Here is a 27,014-nt window from a genome sequence, read left to right on the forward strand (position 1 = left end):
TTGATTTGCATATTAGGCTTTTATTATATAGATAAGAATTTTAAATTTCTACAGAAAAATATAATAACTGATGAGATATTATTTAATCCAAAACAGAAACACAAAATAGAGGAACAGAGGTATACTGAATAGCTCTAGGTTGGTAGATAGCCTCGTTTAGCTGATTCAGCTTAGATTGATTCCTTTCCCATTTAGAAAAGGGGTTAAGAAACACTTAGTAAAAAGCGTACATCACCTTTTGAAAATGAGTCTTCAGCTTACCGTCTGTGCAAATGAATTCAGAGATTAGAAGCAAGATGTAATGGGAGGTGCCAGCAGAGTGAGGTTCATCAATGGGAAGGAAAGTCAATTCCCTGGTGTTGCTAGGGAAAGGTGCATTAGAATTTTGACCATCTACCTTGGATGGCTAGGTCTGGTAGACATGATTAAGTACAGAAAGGCCTAAGAGGTCAAATAAAAAAGGAGTATATTTTCACCCTAGTTGGTTTGGTTCAATGGATAGAGCGTCTGCCTGTGAACTGAAGGGTTCCTGGTTTGATTCTGGTCAAGGGCACATGCCTGGGTTGTGGCCTTGATTCCCCAGTGGGGGGCTTGCAGGAGGCAGCTGATCAATGATTCTCTCTCATCATTGATGTTTCTATCTCTCTCTCTCTCTCCCTTTCTCTCTGAAATCAATAAAAATATTTTTTTAAAAGGAATATATCTTCATACTAGAGGCTCATTTTGGACAAGGGACATTTCCATGTTTTGTTTTGTTTTTAACTTGTGATATTCAGTATTACAGTCACTGGGGTAACAGAGAAATTTTGTGGAAATGGAGTTCTCAATAAAACATTATTTTATCCCAAGAGATTTAGTCTCCATTATTGTTACATACAAATTCAAACAAGGCAGGGAACTATTCCTCAATAGAATGTTCTTCTTTTGTCATCTAGAACACAGAAAGCTTAAACCTCCCAGTCAATCAGTTATATATCATACTAAAATGTAGCTAAAATGTTGTCACTGCACTTTTCAGAACTCCAATTATCCTTAAAATTGTTTTGTTGTTGAGGTATATGGATATTGTAGTTATATCAGTTTTCTTTTGCTTATGTTCATACAATTTAAAGAAAAGCATATCAACAGAAACATACCAATGCATACATTAATTTCATTTTAGATTTTTTTTTCTCAGTGTGGGATTCAGAGGCTAACAGATTGTCAGAATAACTGAGTTTTGAATATATGACACATGATAATTTTACATTAATTTGTAGCTGAGTAGAAGTTTGGCTTGAGATCTAAATAAATATAACATTTTATTATATTAAAAACCTAGTATTTTTGTGTAGCTAACATATTCAAATGGAGCAAAATTCCAGATATAAATGGATATATACTAAAAATTAGGTCTCTCCCATGCCCTTATCTCCAAGTTCTCCACTTTCCATCCTTGAAGGCAAGCACTATTATCAGTCTCTTGTGTTTCTTTCTAGAGATATTCCACAGTGCATTGATTCTGGAATAGGATCTTCTCCCCTTCCCTAGCAGGCTCTCAGTATCTGGCAGTATCAAAATATTGTTCTTTGAGGCAAAACTAGTGACCTGAGCAGTAATGTGGAACAGTGACAACCCTTGTTCCTTCTCACACCCCTCCTTGGACACCATATTCCCCAAATTGATCACCAGACACTTGTCCAAACCACTTCTAACTGGACATAACACTAACATAGACATATTTATCATGCATATACAACAACTGAAACATCTAACAGATGCAATCATTAAATATTTACTTAGTTGTGCCCTGCTGGTGTGGCTCAGTGGTTGGCATCAACCCAGGAATCAGCAGGTCATTGGTTCAATTCCTGGTCAGTGCACATGCCCAAGTTGAGGGATTGACATCCAGTTGGGGGCATTCATGAGGCAGCAGATCGATGATTCTGTCTCATAATTGATGTTTCTACAATATCTCTCCCTCTTCCTGCCTCTCTGAAATCAATACAAATGTATAAAAAATATACTTAGCTATGTATGTATAAAAGTAGGTGCTTTTGCCGAAACCGGTTTGGCTCAATGGATAGAGCGTCTGCTTGGGGACTGAAGGGTCCCGGGTTCGATTCCAGTCAAGGGCATGTACCTTGGTTGGGGGCATATCCCCAGTAGGGGGTGTGCAAGAGGCAGCTGATTGATGACTCTCTCTCATCGATGTTTCTAACTCTCTATCTCTCTCCCTTCCTCTCTGTACAGAAGCAGTGAAATGTATCGGGGGGAAAAAGAATATTTGTATAAAAAAAAAAGAAGGTGTTTTTGGTAGGTTGTTAAGCAATAAGGAGATTTTGTTTCTATGTTAGATAGAATCAGTGAGAAATTGTTCTCTCTTTTCAAAGGAATTGGAGATTTAATCAGAGAGGTGCTGTGTAAATGACAGAAGGGAGAAACCTTGGCTCAAAGGTGCAGAAAAGGCATTGCAGGCCTCTCTTTCTTGGTTTGCAGATGGCCACCCTCCTGCTGTCTCTCCAGGTGATTGTCCCACTGTGCGTGAGAACCCCTAACATCACTTCATCTTCTTAGGACACAAGTAATACTGGATTGGGGCCCCATCCCAGAGCCCAATTTTATTTTATTTTATTTTATTTTTTTAATATATATTTTATTGAATTTTTACAGAGAGGAAGGGAGAGGGATAGAGAGCTAGAAACGTCGATGAGAGAGAAACATCGACCAGCTGCCTCTTGCACACCAACGTAGCAGGGATGTGCCCGCAACCAACGTACATGCCCCTGACCAGAATCGAACCTGGGACCCTTCAGTCTGCAGACTGATGCTCTACCACTGAGCCAAACCGGCTTTGGCTCAGAGGCCCAATTTTAACTTAATCACCTCCTTTAAAGGCCTTATACCAAATTTGGTTACATTCTGAGGTCCTGGAAGTTGGGACTCCAACATATGAATTTTTTTTTGGTGAAAGCAATTCATCCCAAAATGAACACATACTGTTGTCAGTCACTGTGGATACAACAGTGAACAAAACATGACTTTACATTCTAGTGGGGAGAGCAATAATAAGCATGGTAATTAGCCTGGCCGGCATGGCTCAGTGGTTGAGTGTCAACCTATGAATCAGGAGGTCATGGTTTGATTCCTGGTCAGGGCACATGCCCGGGTTGTGGGCTCATTCCCAAGTGTGGGGTGTGCAGGAGGCAGCTGATTAATGATTCTTTCTCATCACTGATATTTCTATCTCTCTTTCCCTTCCTCTCTGAATTTAATAAAAATATATTTAAAAATAATTAAAATATATAGTATGTTAAAAGATGGTAAGTGTTATGGAGAAAAATAGAGAAAGGAGAAAGAGTTCTGGTTTGGGGCTGCAATTTCAAATAGTGTAGCCAGGGCAAACTTCTCTGAGAAGAGGGCCTTTGAATAAGGACCTGAACGAGGTCCTAGCAAACCATGCAGATATCTAGGGAGAGAGAGATCATTCTAGGAAGAAAGATAGCTGGTACAAAGGGCTTGTGGGAGAACATGTCCAGTTTATTCAAGGAACAGCAAGGAGGCCCCTGGGGCTCATGCAGAGTGAGCGTGAGGATGGGGTAGCAGGGGTGAGGGGGAGGTGGCGCAGATGATTGTATGAGGTCTAGTGAGTCATAGTAATGACTTTGGCTTTTGTTCTGAGTGAGATGGTGTGTAAGAAAAAGCTCATTCTTCCCTGTTGTGTTTCTCTTTTCCGCTCACACTACTACCACACTTACAACATTTTTGATACCAAATGTGTGAGGAATTTTCTCTACAATGAGCAGTTCTCTGTGACACCAACTGAGTGTCCTACATTCACTCAATTCTGACACTATCAGTCTGGAGATACCATCAGTCCCGACAGATTAAGAGCTCATCTTGCCAGACTGCTCCTACCCCACTTTAGATGCCAATGGAAAATCCAAGTTGTCATTTGTGCTTCTGACCTCTTGGCTATGAGGTTCTCATGACCCCCTCCTTGGCTTCGATTAAGTTTGTAGAGCGGCTCACAGAACTCAGGGAGCCCTTACTGGTTTGGCTCAGTGGATAGGGTGTTGGCACACAGAAAGAGGGGTCTCGGGTTCGATACCAGTCAAGGGCACATGCCCTAGTTCCAGGCTTGACCCCCAGTAGGGGGCATGCAGGGGGCAACATTTCAATGATTCTCTCTCATCATTGATAGTTCTATCTCTCTCTCTCCCTTCTGCTCTGAAATCAATAATTTTTTTTTAAACCACACTTGCTTTAAAAGAAAATCAGTCAAACAAACAATAAAACCCAGAGAAACATTTACTTACTTAGGTTTACCAGTTTATTAAAGGTTATGATAAAGGATACAGATGAATAGCCAGATGAAGAGGTACAGATACTAGTACATAGGGTGAGATCTGGAAGGGTCCAGAGCGAGGGAGCTCTGTCCCTGTGGAGTTGGGATGTGTCATCCACCAGGTACATGGGTGTGTTCTGCAACCTAAAAGCTCCTTGAACACCACACTTTTGGGATTTGTTTTAGGAAACTTCATCACCTAGGCATGATCAATTATTAACTCTATTTACAGCCCTTCTCTCTTTTCAAGAGAATGGGGGTGGGGTGGAAATGTAACTTTTTCTTTTCTTTTTGTTTTCATGTTTTTATTTTTATTTTATTTTTTAATATATTTTATTGATTTTACACAGAGAGGAATTGAGAGGGACAGAGAGTTAGAAATGTTGATGAGAGAGAAACACCGACCAGCTGCCTCTTGCACACTGCCCACTGGGGATGTGCCTGCAACCAAGGTACATGCCCTTGACCAGAATCGAATCCGGGACCTTTCAGTCCACAGGCCGACGCTCTATCCACTGAGTCAAACCGGTCCCGGCTGTTTTCATTTTTTTTATTGATTTCACAGAGGAAGGGAGAGAAGAATAGAAACATCAATGAGAGAATCATCTATCAGCTGCCTCCTGCACACCCCCTACTGGGGATGGAGCCTGGAACCTGGGCATGCGTCCTGACCAGGAATCAGGCTGTGATCTCATGGTGCACACACACTCAAGGCTCCACAGCTGAGCCAGGCTGGCCGGGTGAAGGACTGATTCGTGACACCCTCCAACCCCCGCAAACCTGCACACTTCAAGGGCTGTGCCTGCCCAACTCCCTTGTCTCTGGCACAGGTATGACTGTACCAGCAGGGTGCAGATGCTCATGGGACAGTTCCAGGGTACCAGGGGCGCCTGGAAACGCTGAGCTGCTCAGTGGCTGGCCCAGGAAATTTCAGCTTCTAATTCCATGACTTGGTTTTTCGGGTGAACAGCCCTCATCCAGGAGCCACCCAGAGTCGCCTCATTAGAATAAAAGATGCTCCACCCAATCGTCATGGCTCAGTGGTTGAGCATTAACCTATGAACCAGGAGGTCACCGTTGGATTCCCAGTCAGGACACATGCCCAGATTGCAGGCTCAATCCCCAATGGGGAGCAAGCAGGAGGCAGCCGATCAGTGATTCTCTCTCATCATTGATGTTTCTATCTCTCTCTCTCCCTTTCCCTTCCTCTCTGACATAAATAAAAATATATTTAAAAAAATAAATAAAAGATGCTTTTATCACCCAGGGAATTTACAAGGGTTTCAGGAACCCTGTGTCAGGAACTGGGCTCAAAGAGTATTAGGAAAAAAAGATGCTCCTATTGCTCTTATCATTTAAAAATTTGCAAGTGGTTTAGAAGTTCTGCTCCGGGAACTGTGGGCAGAGTATATATTATTTCACAAATGGGAAGCCATTGAACAAGTCGTGGGTGGCAAGGTCTGAGTTAACATTTAAAAAAATCTAACTACCGTGTTAATAGACCAAATGGGGCAAAAGTGGGAGCAGGGAGACCAGTATGGGGAGTGTTGTAATACTCCACTTTCTCTAAATGATGTGCCTATACTGCACTGCCTCAGTTTACCAGTTCTAGACATTATCTAGACATTATCTAGTGATTCCCACTCTAATAGATGGGGATTTAGTTCACTTACACTGGATCAGCATCCTTTTTATTTCCCATTATTTAGTTCCCCTCCCCACATCCTTTTGTTTTTATGTCTTTTTTATTATCTTCTTGACTTTTATTGTCTTTGTTCTTATGCCTTCATACAGGAAGGGAGGATAGATAGAAACATCAGTGATGAGAGAATCATCGATTGACTGCCAGGGACCACCGAGCCCACAACCTGGGCATGTGCCCTGACTAGAACTTGAACTGTGACCTCTTGGTTCATAGGTCGACCCACGCCAGCCAGGCATCAAGCATTTTGAACCAAGCTCACCAGAATGTATGCTTTCACACTGTGGAAGCTTGTACCTTTATTCCAGGGGTGTTTCTAGTATTCGCTGGGACTGTGCCTCCCCTTGAAAGAAGCCAACCCTAATTTGGATGCATAAAGTCTGGAGTTTTATTGAAAAGCGAAAAGAAACACACCCAATTTATAGTCCCAATTTAGTTGTGTGTGTATTAAGACTTTCAGGATTATGTAAAATGATGTAATTACATAGAAGAAAGTCTTATGGAATGCTTGTCTATAGAAATTTTCCTTATTTTTCTTTTAGTGGTGAACACAAATAACAGAGTGTATTAAAATAGGCCTGACCTACACAGCCACTTAATCCCAGAGGGAATGTGACCCAGAGCAGGGAGGGGCAGAGCTCAGGAATGTGTTGCCATGACACATCGATTCCAAGATCCCCTAGGCTTCACCTGCACCTGAGATACGGACAAAGTATGCCTGGGTGCTGCAGGGGTTTATTTTTGACTGCTCCATAGTCAGGAGGATGGCAGCTGGGCTGGCCGTGGGTGCCTGGAGTACACAGGCTCAGGAATCCAGGGCTGTGGGAGTTCCTCTCCCTTCCATACCAAGTGTGTACAATATCAGCACCTTCCAGGATTCAAAGGGACCCCTCCAAAGGGAGAATTGGAGACAATGATATCCATCCATCACTTGGTTTATCAGAAATAAATTGATGGCCCACCTGGTGTTGCTCAGTGGTTATAGATGGTAAATAAATTCCAGATACCAGGGCCTTTGCTTGGGTTGCCAGGGGGTGTGGCTGGCCTGCAAACCAGTCCCCTTGCTCAGGCTGCTCAATCAGGCCACCCCACGCCCCAAGGGAACCCCCACCCTGATCCAGGACACCCTTCAGGGCAAACCAACTGGCCCTTACCCGTGCACCAGGCCTCTATCCTATCTAATAAAAGAGTAATATGCTGATTGACCATCACTCCAACACATAATATGGCTGCCCCCATGTGGTCAAAGATCCTGCCCCTATGTGGACACAAGATGGCCACCACAAGATGGCCAGTAAGGGAGGGTAGTTGGAAGGCACCAGGCCTGCAAAGAAGGGCAGTTGAGAGGGACCAGGTCTGCAGGGGAGGGCAGTTAGGGGTGACCAGGCTGGCAGAGGAGGGATGTTGGGGGCAAACAGGCTGGCAGGGGAGCGGTTAGACATCAATCAGGCTGGCATGGGAGTGGTTAGGATGTGATCAGGCTGGCAGGCAGAAGTGGTTAGGGGCAATCAGGAAGGCAGGCTGGCGAGCAGTTGTGAACCAGCAGTCAGGATTGTGAGAGGGCAGTCAGACATCCCTCAAGGGGCCCCAGATTGGAGAGGGTGCAGGTTGGGCTCAGGGACAACCCCCCCCCCCCCCCAGGTCCCCATGCATAAATTTCGTGCACCAGGCCTCTAGTGTATATATAAAAAGAAATAAACTGATGATTTTAACCAGCATGAGTGCTAAGGAACAATAAAAGCTTTATAAAAACATACTTTCTCCTACAAATTAATTATAACACATTTCTGTCATAAAAAATTACCTAGTGATTTTTTAATCCTTTTAAATATTTCTTGGAAGGGTGCATGAAAGTGGTAAATGTAATTATCATATCATGTGGGACCAAATAGTGTAAAGGAGAAATAGTTCTTGACCATGATTCTTCAACTAACACAAAAAGCTGCTTTGGGAAGATCTTTGGCAATCTCTTCCTTATTAACTACAAACACCCTCACCCCAGAGAAACTTTACTCAAGCTCAGGTAAGGAAAGGCAACCTTCAGCCCTTTCTCATATTTCTCCTTATATTTGGAAGCCCAGAGCCATGCGAGTGGAAACAGAGCAGTGCTTCTTAAAGTCCCTCGTATAATATCCATGCCATGATTCTGGACTGTTTCCCCCACTCCAATCTTGAATTTCTAAAGGATGTGATTCACTGGGATCAGTAGCAGTGACTCATTGTGGCAGTAACTGCAGAGGAAGGGGCAAAAGCAAAGAATGAATGTGTTTGATGGGTGGGGATTCTGCCTTGAATCCTGGCTTCCCCCTCCCCAATTATCATAAACTCTCCAAAGCGAGTAGTAATTTCCAACCTTTTTGGCAATCTTTTTGCTTCCTTATCTACCTGAGAGAATCTATGCTCTGTCAGTAGATTTTCTCTAACTTCCTCACTGTCAATTACTTGTTGTAGGTACTGCCACAATTATTCTATGTTCTTGAGAACAGTTATCGCTTTCAAGTTCCTTTTTTATATTTGTTTGCTTTGTTCCGCAAGAGTAAGACGCCAGTCGGGGTTGCTTTCGTGCAAGCAGGACAGTAGAGGCCCAGTTTGGGTTGAGCACCCGGATCTGAGAGCCAGTGCTGCTTCAGCGTCTCGCGGTGTGTGTGTCGGGGGGATGCTGGCTCCCAGTCCTCCCTTGTCCTATCCCAACTACCCTTCACCTCCGTCTCTGTGTAAATATATTAAGCAAAGGCGACACTTCGTGTACAGGCTATTGGACCCCAAAAGGAAGCTTGCAGCGCTAGGCTGGTGGGCACGGAGCCGGGAGATGGGTGGGGAAGTGGGGCGGAGGCACTGTTGAGTGGCGTCCGGAGTAGCCAATCGTATTTCGGGGCAGCGGTGGCAGGGGCGGAGACGCTGAGGTCTATCAGCCAATGGCTGGCGAGAAACTACTGGAGCGACCTAGTGACGTGGGGAGCCTTCCATTCGGCCAGCAGTAGGCGGCTGCCACAGCTGTTTTAGGGCCCCGAGCATAGGGGCTCCTTGTCTGGAGAAGGCAGCCTCCAGGCTTGGGAGGAGAGGTCGCTGCCATCTGGGGCGGCTGACGCGGTCCCCTGGGACAGTCCGCTTCCTGCCCCCAGCCTCCGGCCGAATTTGGGCTTCCAGGTTCAGGTAACAAGGGCTGGGGGGTGGGGGTCTCCTGGGCTTGGCCGCATGGTGGGCTGCCAACCCCTCCGCTGCATCGGGACGCGCGGACCCTGGCACTGCCCGGCTCGGGGTGCCATCGGTGGAGCCCCCGGCCGCGGTGACTACACGTGGCGGAGCGTGTGTGAGTGTGTACGAGCGTGTGGAGGTGGCGCGTCCCGGGCTGCCTGGGGCGGTGGTCCGCTGCGTGGCGGAGGCGGGGCGGGCCTCCCGAGACCGCGCCCGCTGCCTGCCCGGGACTCGGGCCTTGGCCCCGGGCGGGTGGGCGGTCCATCTGGTTCTGGACGGATTTTGATCTTTGTTCTCTCCCTGGCCCGGCTCCCCTTCCTGGTCTCTTCTCCTGCTGGGCCGGGTTATAGGGAGAAGATTGTTTTCCAGGTTAGTTTTACACAAAGGAAGTGTTTCTGCACCTTTTGCCCCCTCCCCTTGGCCAAGCCCTCCACCTTCTCATTGCCAGGCACATCGCCTAGTCTCCGTTTGGACCCTTGCCCTCTCCGGCTGGGGGATGATTCCAAGTTGGTTGTTTCTCATCCGTCAGTCAGGCTGCAGGCTTCCGCCTCAGTCGTGCCAGCGTGGGGCATGTGGTGCCAGTAAGTAGAGGCCACAGCACCACACCTGAGAGGATGAGAAGGGTGGCAGTGGCTGAGAAAGGTTGGGCTTGGGGATTCAGGATGCTAAGACTTAGGAAATATCCCAGAAAACACCGATTAATTGCTGTCTTGTACCTCCCCCTCCAACCCTTTCAAGACCTCTCCTGTTTTAGTCAGCCTTCCACCTATAGATCTGTGATGTGGTTTTATGAAGATTCCCACAAATGTTATGCTTGGACACCCCCCCCCCCCAAAAAAAAAAATTGGTTCATTTCCTGAACTCAGGAAGTTACCCAGGGTTTGATTAGGGGAAATCTGTTTTGAGTAAGTACCTGGATGTGTGTCCAGTGTCCAGAACCTCCTAGCTCTGCCAGAGGATGACTTGTTCCCTGGTGTGATTCATATTTGAGTGGCTAATTGAAGAAAGAAGGTGAAGTGGAGGAGGGGAGGGAATGGCTCCTTAAGGACATAAACTATTATTTTTAGCCCTTTTAATGATGATTATAGAACAGTGTGGTGGAGTGGAAAGTTTCCTGGATTAAAAGTCTGCAGACAAGTATTCTGACTTAGCTTTGCAATTGTGTAACCCTGGATAAATTATTTTCTCTCTCTGGTTTTCACTTTACTCATTTTCAACCAATTAATTGGGGCTATCACCTATAAAAACCCTTCTAGCTCCAAAGATGATGAACAAACCACCAGTATTATATTGGAACTATGGGGGTTTCTTTAAGAAGGTATACTAGCCTCCTCCTCCTCCTCCTCCTCCTCCTCCTCCTCCTCCTCCTCCTCCTCCTCCTCCTCCTTCTTTTTCTGGAGAACCTGTAAACTTTTCTCCGTTTAGAGGACAACCATAGATTGGAAATAAACTTTTCCAACTTCCCCACACCCACCCTTTCAGGTTTATCTTTTGCTTCTGGGAAAGGAGGATTGAACTGCATTTTCTTGTTCCTGTCTCATTTTTTTTTTTTTTTAAATCTTTTCTCTTAGGGTTAGAAGTTGGACGTTTGATGATGTTTGACCCAGCAGCAGCAATATCAGGCAACGTGATTTTAAAGCTGTGCTCAGCCTCTGTGTTTTCCATCTTGTAATCACAAAGAGCATCTGGACCAGGAATTCCAATCATGTCGGTGATGGTGGTGAGAAAGAAGGTGACACGGAAGTGGGAGAAACTCCCAGGCAGGAACACCTTCTGCTGCGATGGCCGTGTCATGATGGCTCGGCAAAAGGGCATCTTCTACTTGACGCTGTTCCTCATCCTGGGGACATGTACACTCTTCTTTGCCTTCGAGTGAGTTTCCATTGAGTAGAGTCACCTGCCAATGATTACTTTGAATCTGGGGGAAGAACCTTCTTTCTGGGAAGTTTGTGGGTGCTCCTTGGATGGTTGTCACTGTCCTCTTGAGCAGTGTCTATGGATCATGTCATCTGAATTGATTGCTTTAGGAAATAAAATAATGTGTTTTTATTACTCACTTCCCCTTTTCAGTGGTCTCCTTAGGTTCTTAGAGACAGGCTGCCTCTTTCCCACCCCTCCCAAGCCCATGGGTACCCCTAGTGGTTGTAACTCCACCCCACTATATTCACCTATTCTGTTATTCGGGGTCCTATGTACTTTAGGGATTAGCTCTCAGCTAGCTATTAAATTTAAAAGCCAACTGAATTGGGAACCTGCGGATTGGTGGCAGCCTCATCTATGCTACAAACTAGCGGTGTGTGTGGCACATAGGTGCTTATTAACTGTGAGTTGTTCTTTTATTCCCTTGAAATCACTCAATATAACCCTCTATTTTGTGTGTGCTTGATACCAGCCTTGGAGTTATTTTTTTTTTTCCTGTGATGTAATAGCCAGTACTAGAGCCACTGAAGGACACCTGCTGGGGAGGTGGCCTGTTGGATTCTAGGATACTGTGACATCACTGCTGATTGTTCTGAGAATGCTATGTACTCTGGGGATGGGAGCAATGCTAATTGGTTTGGGGTTATTATAAGGAGGGCCTTAAGGAGCCACGAGGTGTGTGTAGGCTGTGAGCCACACCTAACTCGAGCTTGCTGTAGTTCATGTACATGAGTGACCTGGAACTGCAGGATAGCCATGGCAGGGAGGAGGGGGCTCCTTGGCCAGCCTTTGTGGGTAATTAAAATGAGTTCTGGTCTCTCAGGGCTCATTTTTGTCTTCTGTGAGAGCTTCAGGCTTTCCCAGTGCATCAAGAGTGATTTTTTTGAGCTGCTTTGCTGGACTTCTTGATGGTTGCAGCTGGCTTGAGTAACAGCGGGGGGAGGGGGGACCAGTTTATAACAGGGCTAGGAAAGTAAGGTCAGAAGAGCTTTGTGAAAGGCACTTTTGCTGCTGTTGCTGTGGACTTTGTGAAGTATTTGGCAGAGTCGGGCAGTTTGGTCATGGCTTCTTAGCTGCTTTCCATTCTGAGTCTCATGGCTGTGTGTGTGTGTGTGTGTGTGTGTGTGTGTGTGTTTGTACTTCTGTACTTGTGTGAGGTACAAGTGAGTATGTGCAGTCAGACGTCGAAATAATCTCTCCTCCCCTTTCCCCCTTCCTTCCTTCCTTCCTTCCTTCCTTCCTTCCTTTGTTAATCCTTACTGGAGGATATTTTATTCCATTGATTTTTAGAGAGTGGAAAGGAGGGAAATAGAGACAGAGAGAGGAACATTAATGTGAGAGAGACACATCTATTGCCTCCCACAGGGCCCCAGTCTGGGCCAGGGATAGAGATTGCAACTGAGGTACGTGGCCTTGAATCAAACCCAAGACCCTTCAGTCCACGGGTCTACACTCTATCTACTGAGCCAAAACTGCCAGGGGTCTCCAAGTTTTCTTTGCTTTATTCTTGCCTTGCTTCTTTTCGGAAGTGCAGAGCTGAACTCTGCTCTCTATCATCTTCCCTGTCTTGTGCGTCATCCCCTGTGAAATCATTAGCTCTTTCTGCCCCTATCCCCAACCCCTTTGCCTCTGGGTTAATTTGTTGTGATTGAAATCTTTCAAAACAAATGAGATTTGTTTTCTGACCTTCGTTGAGCTGATAATTCTGGGCCCAGGAAATCTCTGGTTTGACTGGCCGGGGAAATTGGAAATTTGGAGCTATTGGTGTTTGGTCCTTTTTGTATCTGGGAGCCAGACAGAGTCTGATTTGGGTCTGTACCACTTAGACCCAAAGCCTTCTGAAGAAAACTGCCTGTGGGATAAGCTTATAATTAGCCAAGTTACAGTTTGACAGAGGCAACTTGAGTTTTCTGTCAAGACAACTTTCCCCCCCAAGTTATTTCTCACACTTTGTCCACAGATATGAAGGGTGAGGTTGTTTGTAAACTGCTCAGAGTTCCAGCTGTCTGTGCAATAGAGTAAATATTTTGGTGGGTAGGGCTGGGCAAGGGAGAAGAGGGGAGGAGAAGGAAGTAAATATATTAGCTGAGGAATGGAATGGGGAAGTATAACTCTGACCAAAGGGGAGAGGACCCTGATAATGAATCCTTTTCACTGAGAATGGTGGAATTTGTTTGTGAATGTGTGTGTGTGTGTGTGTGTGTGTGTGTGTGTGTTACATATATAGACATACAGACACACAGATACTCTACATGCTGACTGCCTTGTGCCTTGCCAATGCCAGGCTATACAAAGGAAACCAGCATGCCTCTGAATAATGGAATCACTTTCTGGTCAAGCTTTTTTTCTTTGGTGTCTATAATTTACTACCAAGCGCACAGTGGGGGATAGGGTCTGAGGGGTAAAATAGGGCCTCCTTAGGTAGTATTAGAACTTAGAGAGACCTCAGAAAGTCAGCTGATCAAGCTAGGTGAGGGTGACAAAGGGCTGGTTATTTTCATCAGTTTGTCTAGGAGCATAGACATCACTTCCTCTGGCTGCTGCATTTTTGCCTTGGGGAAGAGAGTCCAGATCCTGAGGCACATCTGGATATGCATGTTAGTAACAGGGTCTTGCTTGCAGCAGGTGCTTAGGGACAAGTGCGAGTTGATTTATAGCTGCCTGTGGCACAGCCCTGGGTCAGCCAGATGGCTTGAGAAATGTGGTCAGGAATATGTGTGCCCCTTGATGAAAACCGTGCAGTGCTAGTAGTGCCAGGGGAAATAGTTTTATCCTTGGATTTTGCCTTTACATGTTTAGACTTCTCAAAAGAGGGACCTATACTTTTTAGTGGGAAGACAGTAGGTTGAATACATAGAATGAAAAGAGATTGTTCATTCAGTAGCTGGTTAGCTCTGTATTGTTAGATGTGTTTCTAAACAAGCTGGGTGGCCATCTCTCAGGGCTGCTGTCACAGAGTGGATTTTTGCCCGGAATGGGAAATTGGGCTAATTGTCTCTAAGCCTCTTATAACTCTGAGTCTGAAATTCTGTAGAACTTTTGTGACTGTCTGCAAGAGTCAAATATAGAAAAAGAGAGGCTAGAAGATTACAGGTAGGTAGTGTATTTAAATATGTTTATGTATTCAAGTATGATTGTATCCATGGTAAATATATTTGAATTTAAAGCAGAATGAAAATCTTACAGTGTTTAAAAAAAGGATTTCCTAATTTATTCTCAGGGTGAGCTATTTAGGCAATGTGAGTGAATCTTCCAGTTTCAGCTTTGTGCACATGTACCCTTCTCAGTCCTTTCTGCTCAAACTCTGTCCCGGTTGTGTGATGAACACATAGCCACCAGCTTGGCCGGGAATGTCAGGATGCTATAGAGCACATGTGTCAAACACAAGGCCCGCGGGCCAAATCCGTCCTGCCAGGCCTTGCAATGTGGCCCGCACCGCGCTGTCATCACTGCACTCTGCTGCGTTTCCATCACAATGACAGTTCATGACTGTTCAGTAAACCATTTGGCCCGCGATTTAGGCTGGATTTTAGATTTTGGCCCCTTCTCTGATTGAGTTCGACACCCCTACTATAGAAGAATGACACTGTCAACTTGTGAGCTTTCCAGCTACTGAAAAGGTGATTGTGGTATTTAGTTAATCTCCATTTCATGATAAACCTTGGAGAGAGGACTGAGTACACTGTTTTTTGGAATTGGCTTCCTACCTGCCTCTTTAAAAAAATATTTTAATTTATTTTAAAGAGGGAAGGAGAGGGAGAGAGAGAGAGAAACATCAATGATGAGTCATTGATCGCTGCTTCCTGCATGCCCCACACTAGGGATCAAGCCTGAAACCCTGGCATGAGCCCTCACCAGGAATTGAACCGTGACCTTCTGGTTTATAGGTTGATGTTCAACCACTGAGCAACACCTGCTAGTCCTTAGCTGCCTCTTTTAACTTTGTGACCAGATTGCTAGTGGGGTCAAGGTCCCTGGGACTTCTCTTGTGGCAAGAAAAATTGGATGACTCCTGACCACTGAAGTAGAAGCAGTTTGCTGCTATGATTAGTGCATATGCCTCACTTTGCTATATAAATCATATCAAGGCACTATAAAATGTCATTGGACTGACACACATGTGTGCTTATGACATACAGAGGAGTCACTGAATTGGATGAACTGAAAAATGCTTTGTAGCACTGCCTAGTAATTGCCCCACTTCTAGGCTCTCCCAACTCTACCTCTCTTTCAAGTCCCTTGAGTCTTCCTTTATGAAATTTTTCTAGTAATTTCTGCAGTCATGGGACTAATTGTACATGCCACTCATTTAACACATAATCATATGACATTTCTGATTTCTATGGTCATTGCACTTTGATCTCTTTCAATGTGAGGGACTATTTTCTGTGTCTGTGGCCCCCACAGTGTCGATGGTCAATAAATGTTGCAGAATGAATACATCCTGGATGCAATTAAAATGTAGCAGTCTTGACTCACAGAATCCTATATAATAAAACCCTAATATGCAAATCAATCTAACAGTGGAATGACTGGTCATAGTGACCTCCAGGGGGCAAACACTAAACCCAGGAGCTGCCCCCTGGTGGTCAGTGTGCTCCAACAGGAGAGCACGGCTTAGCTACAAGCTGGGCTCATGGTTGGTGAGCCAAGAGGCCAAGCGGTGGTGGCAGGAGCCTCTCCCGCTTCCACTGTAGGCGGGCGGTAAGGAGTGACGGGTCCTGGACTGTGGAAGGGCACAGGCTGAGCTGAAGGACCCTCCTCTACAGTGCACGAATCTCGTGCACCAGGCCTCTACTCGTAGAATAATAGAGCTGGAAGGGACTTTGGAGACTCTGCCATTCTTTTGCATGTGAGGAAGCAGGCCCACAGAAGTGCGATTTCTTCATCAAGATCTGTTGGCCAGCCACTGCCTTTATACGACATTACCTTTCATCTCAATGTTAGCTTTTGAATATGGAGTCCTGAAGATGTTCAGATTGCTAAAGCTGTACATAGGGTCGAATGCTAGACCACCATATTCTGGGTTCTTGGTAGCCAGTGTTTGTTACCTAATGGCATCTAGGCTATCTGGGCTTCCCCAGCTCATGCTCCTAGAAGATGAAGTGGAACACTGATAGCATGCTGGTATGATATTCTGATAGCCTTGCAAGAGCAGGGAAGCCCATCTCTAAGGTGAATCTAGAAAGTAAGCTTTGTGAGTTATGAGGGATTATCACCTCTGTGGCCAGGATGAGGAGGGCTCAGAGCAGAATTCATACTATGGTACCCTGTGGGTGAACCCGATGAAAGGGGCACCATGTCCCTGAGGACAGATGGAAGAGGAAAGGCAATTTGACAACACAAAGGTATCTGGTTTGAAAAGGCACAGGACTATGCAGACTAAAGGCAAACTCATGTGACAGAATATCTGTGCTTTTAGTGCAAGACTCAGGTTCCTGAAGTTCGTTAGGTAAGATTGTGAAGAGGAAAGAGTGACTGCATCATGATCTCTAACCAACAGAGCCTTCTATAGAGAATGTTCTGTAGGGGTTCAGTCTTGTGCTTCATCTAGCCCAAGATTCTTCCTGTGACTTGGCCAACCAAATGAAAGTTTTAAGAAAGGAGTAGTTGCCTCTTTGATACCAACCTGTTATAGTACTTAGCTAAGCTCAACTTCCTGACTAAGCACATTCCTGGAGAAGGATTGGGTTATGTCTCCTATTCTTTGTGGTTCCGTCATTCAGAATTTATCTGAATATTTCAGCCTCGATTACCTTTAGTGGTAATGAGTTTCATGGTATCAATCTTTATTATATGCATCTCCCATCTTTTCAGAATGAGTCTTTAAAACATTTTTATTTATTTATTTATTTATTTTAGAGAGAGAGAGAAACATCAATTTGTTGTTCTACTTATTTTTGCATTCATTGGTTGATTCTTGTATGTTCCCTGACTGGGGATCAAACCTGCAACTTTGGCATGCAGGGATGACTAGCCAACTGAGCTACCTGGCCAGAGCAGAATGAGTCTTAATTGAATGTAGTGAACTTCTGTTTTAGGAAAAGCAAGCACAAAGAACATGCTGACATCGGTTGCGGTGTTTATAGAAGGAGAGAGGAGACCTCCTAAATTTTTCTCCTCAAAAGGATTGTGTTTAAAGAGGCACCTTATGCTTCTTGCAACAGAAAGAAGCTAGTGAATTCTTTAGGTATTTAGGGGATACTTCTGGAATGGAGCAATGAGAAGACAAGCACCCTCATAATGGTGATTAGTTAAGGCCAGTTGATGGAGGGTCTCGGAATACTGGCCTGTGGAGTTTGGGGCTTAATATAATAGGCAGCGGGAAATTGTTCTAAGTTCTTGAGCAGGAGTATGTTATAACTAAATTTTGTTATTTGTTGTATTTGAAATTTGTTATAATTGAAATGTGAAATTAGTTATAACTGAAATTTGGCAAATTATTCCCCCCCCCCAAATATTTTATTGATTTTTTTACAGAGAGGAAGGGAGAGGGATAGGGAGTTAGAAACATCGATCAGCTGCCTCCTGCACACCCCCTACTGGGGATGTACCCGCAACCAAGGTACATGCCCTTGACCAGAATTGAACCTGGGACCCTTGAGTCCGTAGGCCGACGCTCTATCCACTGAGCCAAACCAGTTAGGGCGAAATTTGGCAATTTCTTAGCAGGTTTTTGATAGAAGCTTCGGTTCTCCTCAAGTTAGAGGATGGTTCATTGCCTTAAAAATGAAAATGTCGCCCTAGCTGGTTTGGCTCAGTGGATAGAGCAGCTGCCTGCAGATTTAAGGGTCCCGGGTTCGATTCCGGTCACAGGCATGTACCTCGGTTGCAGGCTCCTCCCTGGCCCTGGCCCTGGTCAGGGGTTTGCAAGAGGCAACCAATCAATGTGTTTCTCTCACATCAACATTTCTTTCTGTCTTTCCCTCTCTCTAAAAATCAGTGGAAAAATATCTTAGAGGATTTAAAAGAAAGAGAGAGAAGAGGAAAAAAAAGGAGAGAAAAGAGAAGAGAAAAAAGAAAAGAAAGAAAATGTCCCTGTTTGGTTCATTTTCACCATTGCTACTGGAGCAAAACAGTGTTATGCATTTTTCTCTTTTACATAGCAGTAAATCTGGAGGCTGGTTTTGAATTGTTTTTAGTGTCTAAGGAAACTTTTTCCTCTCAGTAGACTTTGTCATCAGAAGAAACTTGAACCAGTCTTATGGGTGTTTCTACATGTTTACTGTGTTTAAGAGGACAGAGAGCCATCTACATCAGGGAAGCTTATAGCAAAGGCTTATTTCTATTAGGTGGGACCAAGGGCCATTGTGGGACTCTCTCTAATCTTTGAGTGCTTCCTGCTGTTGCAAGCACAGCTCTTCCTTAAAGCCACCCTTAACAGCTGCTACGGGAGCAGTTTCAAGCAGCCACCCTTAATACGTCATCATTGGTCTTATCTTATTCTTTAGCTATTTCATACGTTAGTTATGTTTTCTCCAACAAAATTATCTCATATTTCTCTTGTTCTTCATTTGTTAGACCCATAAAAACTTGTTGGTTGATTGAGTGTAATGATCAAAGAACAACAACAAAAACATAGCAAGAAAGTTATTGGGCACCCGAAACCGGTTTGGCTCAGTGGATAGAGCGTCGGCCTGTGGACTGAAGTGTCCCAAGGCATGGACCTTGGTTGTGGGCACATCCCTGATAGGGGGTGTGCAGGAGGCAGCTGATCGATGTTTCTCTCTCATCGATGTTTCTAGCTCTCTATCCCTCTCCTTTCCTCTCTGTAAAAAACCAATAAAATATATATATATATATATATATATATATATATATATATATATATATATGTTTGTTTGTTTTTTAAGAAAGTTATTGGGCAGACTTGGAAGCAGAGTATTATGTAGATTAGGGGTGTCAAACTCAATCAGAGAAGGGGCCAAAATCTAAAATCCAGCCTAAATCTCGGGCCGAATGGTTTACTGAACAGTCATAAACTGTCATTGTGATGGAAACGCAGCGGAGTGCAGTGATGACAGCGCGGTGCGGGCCACATTGCAAGGCCTGGCGGGACGGATTTGGCCCGCGGGCCTTGTGTTTGACACATGTGATGTAGATAATCAGTCCACGTTACCAGTCTGTAAGGCAGAGCCCTGCCATGGAATCTGTCTGTTTTTTTGTTTTTGTTTTTTTTTACTAGCTCCACTCATGCACCTCTTTTGAGTCTTCTCAAGTGAATTGAAGTCTGTGTCATTATCATTGTCCCTCCAATGAACTAGCATGCTAGGAATGGGGGATGGTACAGGACACACCAGCCCAGCCTGGCACTGCTGGCTATTGCTGGTCAGTACCACCATGTGGTCTGTGGAACATGTGGGCATACAGTCATCTAAACCTGTTATGGAAGCCTGAGGCCAGTTGAGAATTTGGTTGAGGGGGACCTATCATGATGATGCCTCTGCAGGTGGCAGAAATGAAGACTTAGCGGTGGCAGGGTTGTATATATGAAATTTACAAGGGAGAAAAGCAACTTCCAACCCCCTGGAAAGGGGAAAGCCTCTTAGTACTTTGAAGACAAAGGAGAGTTCTGTTTGCAGAAGTGTATGGATATCATTATTCCAAGATGCAATGTCAATGGAAAGTACTAGGGAGTTTTCAAAAACAGTTAGCTTATTTGAATGACAGATCCAATCTTTCATTAAGATAAATTAGTGATATAAGAGGATACTCTTGACTTTTGAGGTTGTTATTGGGAATTACTCCCAAATCTTCCATAGCTTATTCCTATCAGAGACAGACCTCCAGCTTACTGCAATGATGAGACTAACCTGGGGGATATTTTTGGATCATAACTGTTAAAGACAGGATTGATGGGTTGTAGTTCACAAGAGTCTTAGCTGCTGGCTCTCTAAGCTTCCCCTTACTCAGAGTAGAAAGGCCTGTTGGTCCCACATCTGCCTTCCCAAACACACCCACTCACTAGTGACAACAGGCTGCCAGTAGCCTCATCTCTGGAGAACAATACAATGGGCCTGTTGTGTACTTGTTGACATACAGAATGGATTGTTTTAGCAGGTGCAGAAGATAGGCTGTGTGGAGATTACAGAGACCTTTATCCATGATGGTGTAGCGTAATTCAAATCTAAGTTGTTCTTTGTCTGATTGACAAGCAGGTGTTGGAAGGGGACTTAGTTCAGCTTGGGTGAGTCCTTCTGTGCATGGAAGCCACATTAATTTGTGTGTGTGTGTGTGTGTGTGTGTGTGTGTGTGTGTGTGTACGTGTGTGTGTGTATCTGTATATGTGTGCTTGTTCTACTCTCTCTGTATCTTTTTTCCTATAATAAAGCAATTTACACTCCCTTTGGTGTCCAATCAGATGGCTCTGATTTTCCTAAGGCTTTTGATTGGAGACTGTGTGAGTCTGTGTGAGTCCTGGAGACACTGGAGACATTACTTCTTTGTTTTCAATAATGATCTCAGGAAGATGGCTGATTTTCTTGTTAGTGTGGTGATTTCACTTGGTTTGTTCGTGAACCGGAGCCTTGTGTTTTTGTGGCCTTTGGGTCCCTAAGAAGGAGAGGAGACTTTCATTTCTGAATTTACTTCTTGATTATCTGTGACAGTAAAGGGGGACAATGGAAAAGAGGGTATTCTACAAGCTCCTTAATTACCCTGAACTCAGTTAACCATATCCTCCATTTCTCTAAACATTTTCCTCTACCCTTGGCATTTAGGAGAAGGAAGTCAATCATACAAAAGCAAACTATGACCAAGGATTTTCTTAAAAACAAATAAGCAGGCAAGCAAACAAAAAGCCACAAAAATAATTTTGCAAGTTCACTATATGTGTTCATCTTCAGCCTATAATATATTGGTTTGCACATCTATGGAGTCATGTATGTGGCAAGAAAGCAGGGAGGATCTCCTGGGGACTGTTTGAAGACTGCCATGAATGTACAACCCAGGGTTAAACCTTCAGAGTGGATAGCAGCTTGCTTGATCGCCATGCCAGTCAAGTAAGCCTTTTTCCTTAGCTTACTTTCTCCAGTCTCCACTGGCCCTTGCTTATTCAGTTATAGTCTGCCTCCAAGAGAGGATCTCTGTGTTGAAGGAGAAAATGTGCCAGGAGGAGGAGAATAAAAATAGGTCAGTGGTAACTCTCATCACACATTCCCATTTATTTGGTTGGAAATTTACTTTGACTTTACAAGTATTTGTTGATAGCTTCTTTATTCACATATTTGCAATAAGCTCTGGGAGATATAGAACCGTGATGATAATGTTAATAGCTGACATTTACTTAGCATTTACTGTTTGTCAAGTGCAGTTCTAAGCACTTTATTTATATTCATGCATCTGATCCACACAATGACCCCATGAAGGTCCATTATTATCTTCATTTCACAGATAAAGAGTTTGAAAGTAGCTGAAACTGGTTTGGCTCAGCAGATAGAGCGTCGGTCTGCGGACTGAAAGGTCCCAGGTTCAATTCCGATCACGGGCATGTACATTGGTTGCGGGCACATCTCTGATAGGGGGTGTGCAGGAGGAGGCAGCTGATTGATGTTTCTCTCTCATCGATATTTCTAGCTCTCTATCCCTCTCCTTTCCTCTCTGTAAAAAATCATATATATATATATATATATATATATATATATATATATATATATAAAGTTTGAAAGTAACTAAGACACCCAGTTAGGATTTGGTAGAGCTAGAATTCAAACCCAAATATTCCTGTTCCAAAAAGAGAAGATTTTTGTTCCTAGGAAGTCCAGTTGGGGGAGATGAGGTCAACCTAGTTAAAAACAAAACAAAACAAAACAAAACAACAACAACAAAAAAAAAACAGGAAACAATACAAGGCTCTGGCAGTGAGGATGATGCGGACAGATTAGTGCAGCTTAGGATAAGCTTTTTGGAGGAGACAAGACTCTCTAAACCCCAGATTCTTCATTTATCAAATGGGTATAATGGACTCTACCTCATAGATTTAATGTGAGAATTGGTGAGATCATGCTATAAAGAGCTTAGTGCCTTGCCTGGCATATTGGTGAGTGGTCAATAAATTATGGTTGTGATGATGACAATGATGGCATTGATATCTCTGGGACCTGACAGATGAGTAGGGCTGAGATATCCAGAAGGAAGAGGTATGGCCTTCTAGGTGAATTATGAAGAAAGAGGGGAACACACATGAGGTTGGGAAGGGGGTGCTCAGAGAAACAATTTTCTTATTTTCTTATGATCACTAGTTATCTATTGTACTAGCTGAGCTAATTGAGGAGAGAAGAGTAATGGATGTTGCAAAGTCAGTCAGCAGCCCTGAAGCTTTAAAAAAAATATTTTCATTGATTTCAGAGCGGAAGGGAGAGGGAGAAAGAGATGGAAATATCAATGATAAGAGAGAATCATTGTTTGGCTGCCTCCTGCATACCCCACACCAGGATCGAGCCTACAACCTGACCAGGAATTGAGCCATGACCTCCTGGTTCTTAGGTCAACACTCAACCACTGAGCCATGCTGAAGCTTTTTATTGGCCTTGAAACATGCTGAACATACTCTGTCTCACACTTGGACCTTTCTTCATGACTTTCCTTCCTCCTCCTGGAGCTCAGGACTAATGATATATGGATGCAAAGGAAAAGCTCGAGACATTCCCAGAGTGAGAGCAACCTGTGGTGCTTGCAGGTCCAGGCTCAGTGGCTTCCCTGATCTTAACAGTTGTGAGCCTTTCCTGAGGCACAGAGGAAATGTGACTCCCAGCAGGCTGACAGGAGGGACTGGGCTTGGGAGTAGGAGAGGTCCCTTGAGACTGTCTTCTGTATGTTATAGATAGCATCAATCAATTAAGTATTTGTTGAGCTCCTGTTATGTACAGAACCACTGTTAGGAGTTTTGGGTTATTCAAGTGAAGTAAAAAGCATGGTGTCTGCCCTCACAGTATTGCTTGTTTTGTTGTTTTGTTGACATACTAGTAATGATTCATGGTCCATACAGGATTAAGTATAACTAAATGTTCAATTGCGTGCTTTCTCCAGATGCCGTTACTTGGCTGTCCAGCTATCTCCTGCCATCCCTGTGTTTGCTGCCATGCTCTTCCTTTTTTCCATGGCTACCCTGTTGAGGACCAGCTTCAGTGACCCTGGAGTGATCCCTCGAGCTCTACCAGATGAAGCAGCTTTCATAGAAATGGAGATAGGTGGGTTTTCTAACCAGCTGGCAAGATGCTGTGTGCTAATTATTAAGGGAATCCTATATACTAAAGAGGTAATATGCAAATTGACATCACACCCTCATACAAGATGTCCACTCTCAGGTAGTCAAAGATGGCTAACCCCATGTGGTCAAAGATGGCCACCACAAGATGGCCAGCAGGAGAGGGTAGTTGTGGGTGACCAGGCCAGCAGGGGAGGGCAGTTAGGTGTGACCAGGTTGGGAGGGACCAGGCCTATAGCAGAGGGTAGTTGGGGACGACCAGGCCTGCAGGGGAGGGCAGTTGGGGGCAATCGGACCAGCAGGGGAGCAGTTAGGAATTGACCAGGCTGGCAGGGGAGTGGTTAGGAGGTGATCAGGCTGGCAGGCAGGCAAGTGGTTGGGAGCCAGCAGCCCTGGATTATGAGAGTGATGTCTGACTGCCAGAAGTTGGACATCTCCCAAGGGGTCCCAGATTGGAGAGAGTGCATGCTGTGCTGAGGGGACCCCCACCCCCCAGTGCACGAATTTTGTGCTCCAGGCCTCTAGTCTAATAATAGGATAATATGCAAATTAGTTGTCATGTAACCACTGGACAGCAGGGACCTTAGCCTGCATGGCACCTGCCCTGGGTGGGAGATCTCAGGCCGGGCCCCCTGTCTAGCGGGGCTTGATGGGGAACTTCAGGCCACTCCCCCCACTTGGCGGGGCTTGACAGGAGACCTCAGGCTGCATCCCCCACCCTGGCACTCGGCCAGGAGACCTCAGGCTGTGCCTTCTGTTTGGTGGGGCTTGATGGGGGACCTCAGGCCACACCCTCTGCCCTGGCACTGGGCCAGGAGATCTCAGGCTGCATCCCCTGCCCTAGCGCTGTGCTGGGGGACTTCAGGCTGTGTCCCTTACCCAGTAGGGCTTGATGGGGGATCTCAGGCTGTGTCCCTTGCCCCGGCACTGGGCTGGGGGACCTGAGGCTGCACAGAGGAATCTGAGACTGTACCCCACACCTGGTGCCGGGCTGGTGGACCTGAGGCTGCACCCCCTGCCTGACGCCAGGCTGGGGGACTTGAGGCTGTGTCCCCCACCAGGAGGGGCTTGACGGGGATGAGGGTGGCTGGGTCTGGGTCTCCTGTGATTTCGAGGCGCACGTGGGCAGGAAGGGACTTGATTCTGGGTCCCGAGGCAAGCCCCAGACTCTGACAGGAGGGAGATTTTCACATATATTTTACTAATTTTGTTTCATCTCTGACACTTCTGTTATAGAGAGAGGGCAAACAGCAATATTAATATATATCCTCTAATTAATTCCATTTTAATACACACGAATTTTGTGCACCAGGCCACTAGCGGCATCATAATAGTGGTTGCAGATAAACAATCATTTCTAGGCTTTTCCCTCTGAGATCCTGAATCTGAGATCATGCCCACCCTGTGCATTTGCTAAGGCAACTGAAGCAAGGTTTGAAAGTCATGCTTCCTTGTTTTTTCTTGTGTTGAGTTGCGTTTTGGGAGGGATTTGTCACCAAGGTCTGCTGCACTGTTCCCAAAAGGATGGTTATTTTGTTTTGTTTTTTTACTCTTTGGTCATCATCAACTCATTTGATTTTCTTTTCATGAAAGCTATGAAACTTCTCTTGGTAAAAATATCCTTACACACATGCACATACCTACAATTTTGGATGTGATTTCAGGGATTCATAGAACTTTTGAAGCCCATTCATGGGTCCATAACCAAGAATTCCTGCTTTAGGAGAACACACAAGGTAGGAGGGGTCAATTATGATGCCAGGAACCATTGAGAATTCTAGAACTGATAAGGAAGCAGTTATGGTTTCATTACAGAGCAGTCTGTAGCTAAGGGACAGAGATAGTGTATTATACTACCGAGAAGCCTGGGTGGCTTCAGGAATTGAAACAGGACATCCCAGGGCTAGAGCGGATATTTTAGGAACTCACCCTGGGAAAGAAGGCCGCGATGCCAGCACTAGCAGGGAGTGAGAGCCCACCAGACCCAACAGCAGTGACTGCCTAAATTGTTCTCAGTTCCAGTACCCAAGTAGCTTGAATCAGCATACAAGCAAAATAGAGCAGAAGAAAGGGACCCGGGATTTATAAGACTAAAAGCTACATCAGTTGAGCACCAGTTTGTGGTTAGCCTTTAGTTCTTTTAGGGTATGTGTTTTTTTTTTGTTTTTTTTTAATTTAAATTTTATTTAATTCAAAATACAAACCTGTCAGGGTTCTAATAGGTATTACATTTATTTTTATTTCTTTTAAAATTGATTTCAGAGAGGAAGGGAGAGAGTGAGAAATAGAAATATCAATGATGAGAAAGAATCATTTTATCGGCTGCCCCCTACTGAGGATCGAGCCCACAACCTGGGCATGTGCCCTTGACTGGAATCGAACCTGGGACCCTTCAGTCTGCAGGCTCTATCCACTGAGCAAACCGGCTAGGGTGAGAATTTACATTTTTATGCTTATCCAAAAAATAGTATCTTTTTATATTTTCAGATTGAAATTTTATGTCCTTTAACATTTATATATATGTATAATTATTGATTTCAGAGAGGAAGGGAGAGGAAAACAGAGAGAAACATCAATGATGAGAGAGAATCACTGATCGGCTGTCTCCTGCATGCCCCACACTGGGAAATGAGCCCACAACCTGGGCTTGTGCCCCAACTGGGAATTGTACTATGATCTCCTAGTTCATAGGTTGACGCTCCACCCCTGAGCCACGCTGGCAGGGTTAAAAATTTAATTGACTTGTCTTTGTGCATGTCACAACAGGTTCCTTAGCAAGGTTAGCTCTGTTTTGCCCAATCACTGGGGTTGGGGACCAAGCATGAGACATCATATTTGTGACCTCTGCATTTAACATGCTTCTCTCAATAGAAGAGTGCATTCTTTTTTTTTTTAATTATTATCTGTGTACATATACCATTGCCCCCCCCCATACACGCCCTCCCTCCCCATAGTTTTGTGTCCATTGGTTGTACTTACATGCATGTATACAAGTCCTAGAAGAGTGCATTCTTGAGTTCATACTCATGCACATGTTTATTTTTATGCTAACAAGTTTTTGTTAACTTACATTCAGTGTTCAGCCCGGTACAGCAGGTCCTCGAATAACATTGTTTTATTCAACATAGTTTCATTATAACATGAATGAGCTATCATAGGAACTTAACTCTTGTTTATATTAATTAGTCTATGGTAAACTTGGTTTCATTATATGTCATTTCACTTAAAGTCACAGAACCTATTGAAGATGCTACATGAGGATTTACTGTATTGGGTATGTTATGGGTGAGGAGAACCGAGAGAAGAAAACGGGTGATTCCCTTGCATCACAGTACTTCACAGGGAGGATGAACCATGAACTGTCTTCCAGGTGCCTTCATGTAAAGCACATACAAAGGATTATTAAGGTGGCAGGTGCCATGCTGGTACTTATATCCTCTAATGAACAGCCATCCCCATCCTTGTATGACTTATAAAACACTACTCTGTTTGATTTCACAGCATCCACCCCACTCTTCAAAAAAGGGAAAAATGTTCCATATGGCAGATATTTTAAAAACCAAAATGAAGTGAAAAATATTCTGTTTTTAGAATTACCCTGCATAGGGAGGGTGCAACAAGACAGGCACTCTCATATGCCGCAGATGGGCGGCGTGCAAATCTAT

At 44.6% G+C, this 27,014-nt stretch overlaps 1 protein-coding gene across 5 annotated transcripts in view; it reads left to right on the forward strand.

Moving 5' to 3' along the window:
* Window positions 1-9,007: 9,007 nt before the first annotated feature.
* The window catches only part of ZDHHC9 (zinc finger DHHC-type palmitoyltransferase 9), a 34,099-nt gene continuing 16,092 nt past the window's right edge, over window positions 9,008-27,014 (forward strand). Inside the window, exons 1-3 of one of the 5 annotated variants that reach the window (XM_036443243.2) lie at window positions 9,008-9,182; window positions 10,796-11,096; window positions 23,172-23,332. In XM_036443243.2, the coding sequence (XP_036299136.1) occupies window positions 10,930-11,096; window positions 23,172-23,332 (328 nt within the window). In that variant the 5' untranslated portion in view covers window positions 9,008-9,182; window positions 10,796-10,929. Of the gene's footprint in view, window positions 9,183-9,405; window positions 9,594-10,795; window positions 11,097-21,202; window positions 21,276-23,171; window positions 23,333-27,014 lie in introns of those variants that run through there. The other 4 variants (XM_045583534.1, XM_036443246.2, XM_036443244.2 and 1 more) reach the window with 4 other exon arrangements.

Source organism: Pipistrellus kuhlii, unplaced genomic scaffold (genome assembly GCF_014108245.1).
Source record: "Pipistrellus kuhlii isolate mPipKuh1 unplaced genomic scaffold, mPipKuh1.p scaffold_m20_p_19, whole genome shotgun sequence".
NCBI lineage: Eukaryota > Metazoa > Chordata > Mammalia > Chiroptera > Vespertilionidae > Pipistrellus > Pipistrellus kuhlii.